Source organism: Zea mays, chromosome 5, assembly GCF_902167145.1.
Source record: "Zea mays cultivar B73 chromosome 5, Zm-B73-REFERENCE-NAM-5.0, whole genome shotgun sequence".
NCBI lineage: Eukaryota > Viridiplantae > Streptophyta > Magnoliopsida > Poales > Poaceae > Zea > Zea mays.
The window spans coordinates 31806144-31813435 of NC_050100.1; the positions used below are offsets into that span (position 1 = coordinate 31806144).

Consider the following 7292-nt stretch of genomic DNA (forward strand, 5'->3'; position numbering starts at 1 on the left):
TCGAACAATATAGAAATATGATTTATAATGACGGTTTTTTAAAAAACCACCAATAGAAATAACATTAATGTATGATAACTAAAACCGTACGTACAAATTAAACTCCACCATAGGCTTTCAGTTATTTTTCTACAAGTGAGGGTTCCGGTACAATGAGTCAATGAGCTACAAGCGGTGGTGGGCGCGGGAGGCAGTGCCGTCGTCGAAGTTCTGGTAGTAGCTATGCAGGTCATACCCGAACCTCACCGCGGTTCGCCTCGGCCGCGCCGTGCGTCTTCTCCAAGAGCGCCTCAACCTCGACAGCAGCCGCTTCACCGCCGCAGCTGACCGGCGACCGCCGCTCCTGGCGTGGACGACCCTCCCGCCCAAGCCGCTGCCCCCATTGTATAGGCCTTGCAGAGACGCCGCCATGATCGTTCACTCGGTAGTCGGTTCTCACTAGTCACACACTCTTGCGTTGCGAGTTGCGACTAACTAGCTAGGTGCTCTATCTGCTCCGAGCTGGAGTCGTAGGTATCTGCTGTGTGCTGCGGCTGTAGCTTCTGAAGATACCTGCCATGCCCTCAGCTTTATAAGCTCGGATGCTGGGAGCATTCCGACACGCGTCGATCCAACCGCCACCCGGACCCACCAGGACGCACTCACGTACATGCATGGTGACGACGAGGCATCCACTACGGCGATCATCCGAAAGTTCCAAGCAGCTCCATGCATGTTTATGTAAGTCGCCGCCGTGCAGTCGAAAGAAACATAACTGTCTACTAGCAACAACGGACGCACGTGCATATTTGCTTTAGTAACGCAAATCGGACCTCGGTAGCCAGCTAGAGGATCAAAGGTTGGCCATGGGCCATGGCAACTGGCGGCGCCTACTCACTTGATCTGCTTCCTATCCGTCCTGCCGATAAGGTCGGCGGCTTCCTGCCCGTCTTGCCGCTGGATCATGCATGTCGGAGTGGTCATCTCTGTTGGTTTGCTGTAGAGATGCATGCGGGTGGTCAGCGGTTAGACACAAGACACGTGGTCTGTCCAATGCATGCACGCATGTGCGGAGGGAGCTAGCTAGCTACATGGCCGCCGGCGCCATGTATGTGTTCGACATGCATGCGGCCGACGTTGGTGTTAGCAACTCACTGCCAGTGTGTATTGATTCACTCAACAATAGCGATTATAGAGGATTAGAGTCCAGGAAAGAATAACAGCATGAGGAGTAAGGATAGGAGAAGAATGCCGAAGCCACTCTAGAAAGATCTAGAAAAACCTAGAGAGGGAGGTAGAGGATACATGGAAGAAATAAACTGGAGAAGAAATATGAACAACCGTATTCTGAATATTCGATACCCAATCCTCCTGTCTGCTCTACTCCTTTGTAGTGTCTCTTAGCAATATGGGCCGTTTGGGCACACATTCCCTAACAGTTGGATGGATGTTAGTTCTGCAAAAGTCGGCGTCCAATTAGACACAACTAGTGATATGTCCGTGCAATGCTACAATTTTTATATATATGACATAAAATAAAATTTATTTTAATAAAGCACAAAATATATATTTTATATTGATTAAGTGGGTGTGTATGTGGAGCCAACAACTAAGGTTCAAACACTCATTTATACATAATTTTACCTTATTTTTTATATAAACTCTCATATTATAGCAGTAGAGAAAAGATTATAGTAGTGCGGATTGATTCTAAAGAAATGTAGGTTTTTTTGAAAAATGACGCGGATGACTATTGAAACTGGTGCTTTAATATATAGTAGAGATAGAGAAAGGGTACGTTTGGTTGAGAAATCGAGAAGAATGGAATGATTTTATTCCTATTTTTTGGATGTTAATTTAGTTTCAAACAAAAGATGAGCGGAATGACTCTTCAAGTCTTTATATGAAAATTTACCAAAAATAGTTTTTGTAATGTTTTCGCTCTAAAAAACGACCTGATGCGATCGCTCTCCTCACTCTTCTACCCTCTACACTTATATGACTCTCCAACCAAAATTCAACCAAACAAAAAATTGGAGCGACTCTGTTCTATTTGCCAAACGTGAAATAAAACATTTTTATTCTCAAAGTTGACTCTCCAACCAGTGTATTATTGACTAGCTTATTGTTGACGCTGAATTTGATCTTAAATTACACAGCGGTAAAATTTGCAACAATGATCTAGGGATCTAAGATACGATGTTATCAAAGATGGGTGGTGGGTTCAGTCTCCAGTGAGGAAGGATGCGCGCAAAGAGCACTCCAAACCACTCACTATGGATAATAATAACGGGTAATTACTGTTTATTTCTGGATAATCTTAGCCTTGCACTTAAGATGACTAAGCTTAGGACGTGGACGTTTTTTTTTACAGCTGGAACATGCATGTATGATGTATGGTCTTCTGATATCTCCAAAAAAGAAGAGAAAAGATGTCGTCGAGCTGAGTCATCAATGAATTTTTACATCCTAAAGAAATGGAAAGGGAACGCACTAGTGTTATGCTAAAGCGAAAATCTCTAGAAAAGACAAAAGCTTCTAGGCTTTTCTTAGAGAAGCGAAGCTTCTACTTACTTGCGCTCGTCTTCAGCTTGAACGGATAATCGACAGATATATGCAAGGGACTGTGGTAGTACAAATCATCCAAGTCATCATGGTATGTACAAGGATGAGTGGCGAGTCTTAAGGGGTGTTCTATGGTCTAAAGTTAACACTACTAGAACAAAGTACTTTGCCGCGCATAACATTCGGCAAAATCTTTATCGAGTGTAGCATTCGGTAAAAAGGACTCGATGAACAGTTTATTGGCAACGGTCTCTTTGCCGAGTACTTTATGTCGAGCACTCGGTAAAAAGGACTCGACGAACAGTTTATCCAAGCGACGGTGATGAAGTCTTTACCGAGTGACTGCTGACTTGACACTCGGCAAAAGGAACTCCAGTGCCCCCCACGTCAGTCTTTGTGCCAAGTGTGCGGTTTGGCACTCGGTAAAGGGAGCTTCTTTTGCGGAGTGTTAGGACCATAACATTTGGCAAAGAAGCTTTACTGATTCCTAGGTGTGCTTTATTTGCTGAGTGCTATGGTCATTGTACTCGGCAAAGGCACTCTTTGTCGAGTGTGACATTCAGCAAAGCGACTAGAGACCCCCATTTTTATTTGTTTTTATTATTCCATCCAAACAAATAAAAGATATATCACATAATCATCACATGTACATTGCAGATATCACAGAATCATCACATACATCATAGACACTACATATCTCACAAAGACCACAAATCTCACAAGTTTCTTCACAAAGATCACAAAAAGTCGGCGTCACATGTATCACAAAATAGTTCACAAAACTCACAAGTACTCACAGAAAATAAGTCCACAACATCCAATCTATGCCATAAACATGTCCCACAACTAAGTTCAGAAGAACACCAGCGAGGTGGCCAGCTGAATTGATTCGACGAAGGGTTGGGTGAACCATGAGGGTTGTTTGACGCCGCCAATTGATTCTGCATAGAGTAGAGATTGTATGTGTGAGACCAAATGAAATATATATCATACACGACTAAAATTTTCATACTCATAAGAGTAGAAAACTGAGGAGGTTCGGCTGCAGGGAATAATGGAGGTGGTGGAGCAAAACCCGATGTGGTACCAAGGCTCTGCATGTACTTGTAACACCTAAATTTGGAAATCGTATGAAGAGAGAATATTTCCTTTATCTATATGTGGGTGTACCATCTTTAGTTACTACCACATGTGATTAACACACCATCAAAAGGGGATTAAATGACCAATAACACCTAAATAAATCATGCGTCATGCTGAGTTTTTATATGATTGTGCATTAAATAAAATAATAAGGATAATAATAGTAAGGTAATATTTACTAGAAGTTGGATTAAAATCATAAATAGAAAACTAGGGTTGAAAATAAGAAAAGAAAAAGAAAGTATATAAAATATAAATAAAATGTTTCCCAAAGTAGTATTTTTAAAGTCACAATATAATTCGAGGATAAATTCTGCACAAAGTTTGAATTTAAAATTTGAATTCAAATTGATGTTGGGAATAGAGAAAAGAAAAATAGAAAAAAAAAGATAAAAGAAAAAGAAAAAGAAGACAGTTGGGCTCTTCCTAGCAATTCGGCCCATTAGCCTTACCTGCGCAGCCCAACTCACCACCCCGCGCGCGCCCGACATGTGGGGCTCGACCGTCAGCGCGAAGCCCGCCCACTTGCCTCACTACGCCGCGGGCCCCGTGCGTCATTCGCCGCTGCCTCGCGCCCGCGATATGACCAAGCACTCACTGCACAGTGGGACCCACCGATCAGGAGTGTCCCCTCCGCGGACTCCGCGCACTGGCGCAACAGAACAGCCGTCGCATCCGCGCCACCTTCGTCGTATCTGCCGCGCGGGTTGTTGTGCTCCTCGGGGGAATAAAGGCTCGTTAGCGCACCTCCTTTTCCCTCATTTCATCGCGCCCAACACCCCTCCGCGTTCATATTCTACCCGAGCCACGTCTGCAAAACTCGCAGAATCCACCGCCACCGTGCGCCGTCTCTGCGGAGATCCCGTCCCGGCGAGCTCACCTCTGTGTCCCCCGTCTCGTACCCATTCCACCGCCTACCGGTAGTACACGGGCGCGGGAAGCCGCACGTACCTCGACAAGGACCGGACGACCGAGGAATCCGACGTTCACGGACTTCACCGCCACGGAATCTTCCCTCGCCGCGGACCGACCTTTTCGCTGCAACGATTGCCGGTGAGACACCTCCTCCATGATGCTCCTAGTCATCAATTTGGTTTTCCACACGTGCTTAACCGAACTTAGTCACCGGGGCGGTAGAATTTGGTGGAGCACCGGCGAGATGGCCGCCGTGGGCAGGGGCGCTCCCCAGCTCGGCTCTGTTGGGGGGAAGATGACCGGTCTGCCGTCGGATGGCCACTGGACGGAGTAGATTAGAACGCGCATACCGGTTGGATCCCGACGATAGAGATCTGATCGGATGGATCAGGGCAACTCCGAGGTATTTAAATCTGCGTCGTTGATCGCGGTTTGGGCGGTCTGCGCCGCGTGCTGTTTCGCTGATGTTATGATCTAATCCGCGCCGCCCGCGCGGGATCCAACGGCCAGATTTAGACGATACCCCTTCGTGGGTATGTTTTATAAAAGAGACCCTGCCTTTCATGTATATCAACCCGCCGTCCAGGGACTCTCTGAGTCTTAGAAACACTTACACCGAGACCCCTGCTGTTTTCTATTATTGAGGCCCAGTCCAGTGGGTTATTAAATCAGAAAAATGAATTGGAAAAGGAGTTTTTATAATAAAAACAATACCTAGAATTTGTATAATTCATAGAAACTCCATATGAACTCCAAATTGGTCCATTCCAGTTCCTATAATTTTGTATTATTACCCTCTATCAAATAGTGACACTGTTTTGGCATGAAAGACTCATTTAAATTTATCTAGCACTTAATCTTGTATTAAGCACATAAAACATTAGAAAATTCATATCTTAAAATCTATAACTCCAAATTTAATGATTCCAGTTCCTATGATCTCATTTTAATGTCTAGATTATTACTGTGTATTTTATTTACATGTTTGGTGTGATGTTAATTTATGCTATGCTATGTATGTATTGTGTTAATGCGAGTAGACGAGCAAGCTGCAGAGGATTCTGAAGTTCAGCTGGTAGAGACTGGTGAGCGGGAGCTCGTGGAAGGCAAGTTGTGCCCTTGATCACTTCTTTTACCCAGTCATGTTCTTATTAATCATAATGATCTGCATAGGTTAATTTTGATGGGACCCAATAGGATACCCTAGATTTTGACTATCTTTATACCTTGTTTCACCACTAGTTTAACTACTAAATTTTTGGGTAGTACATGCTATTGCTTTATGTGGCTTTGGGTATAAAGATATTCATCACTCATTGTTATACTTATTATTATCTGTTTATTATTATTGTTCATGATAAGATCATTATGTTAATGGGAACATGGAGAACCACCCGGAAAAACAGTGCTACCACAAGGGTTTATGGACGCCCTTGGCTGATTAATGAGGAAAGCTAGTGGAGGACTACCTTACCCGAAAGGGGCAAGGGCAGTAGGGGAGTGGTCAGTGTAGGGAGGTCCTTGGTTGATTTTAATGCGATGGCGGCCAGGAAAAAACCCTGCACTGGAGCTTCCTATAAACTGTAGCGAGTTTTCTGAAGCTAGTGGAACTTTGTAAAGGCCTCGTAGTGGTACCCTGCCTCGCTTCCTTGGTAGAGGTGTATGGAGTCTGATCAACTCTGTGGCAAATGGGTAACACGACTTGTGGGTAAAGATGCACAACCTCTGCAGAGTGTAAAACTGGTATACTAGCCGTGCTCACGGTCATGAGCGGCTCGGACACTCACATGATTAAATTATGGAACTTAAACTCAATTTGTCATATGCATTGCATCGCAGGTGAGGTTGTTATTTTTGTTATTCTACTTAATTGGGCTGGTATTTACCTATACTTAGTAATTGCTAATAAAATTTTGACCAACTTATAAAAGCAATGCTCAGCTTCAGCCTTATATCATTGATCAGGCTTACACTTCATGAACTCCCACCTTTGGCGAGTTCATGCACATTATTCCTCACAACTTGTTGAGCGATGAACGTATGTGAGCTCACTCTTGCTGTCTCACACCCCCCCCCACAGGTCAAGAACAGGTACCACAGGATGAGGCGCATGAAGGATGCTGTGACGAGTTCGTGAGAGGTCTAGGTCGTCGTCTCCCAGCCAACTTTGGGTTGCTGGACCGTTGTCTCCTTATAATGTAAATAATGTAATTATTTATTTATTTTGTACAGAACTCCTGTTATGTAGTAAAGATGTGACATTCGATCCTGTGCCATGATTCATCATATGTGTGAGACTTGGTCCCAGCACACCTGGTGATTATGTTCGCGCCCGGGTTTTGGACCCTAAAATAGGGGTGTGACAGAAGTGGTATCAGAGGAATGTTGACTGTAGGACGAAACCTAGATAGAACTGGACAACCAATACTTACTTACCTTTGCTACTCTGATTCTTTTCTACACTTATCTTGATCTTTTCTCATCTATTTCCGCTTACTCTGATTATTCTTACCTTTTCTTTCTAAAGACAAATGTGGATTTCACACTTTGAAATCATGTGCTTAAAGTGACCTTTAGGAATAGGAGACCTACTCTTAGGAAGAAAAACAAAATTATTTTTTTAGGTATCTATGTGCTTGAATGTTTGTTCTTATGATACTTGTCTGATTTGGATCTTTGATTGAGTGGGA

General features: G+C 43.8%; 1 protein-coding gene across 1 annotated transcript; it reads right to left on the reverse strand.

The window, feature by feature from the left end:
- On the reverse strand, positions 1-505 carry LOC103626185 (uncharacterized). The gene has a single exon (XM_008646578.3). It carries the CDS (start codon positions 409-411, stop codon positions 166-168), a length of 246 nt encoding a protein of 81 aa, XP_008644800.1. The 5' UTR covers positions 412-505; the 3' UTR covers positions 1-165.
- Positions 506-7292: the final 6787 nt, after the last annotated feature.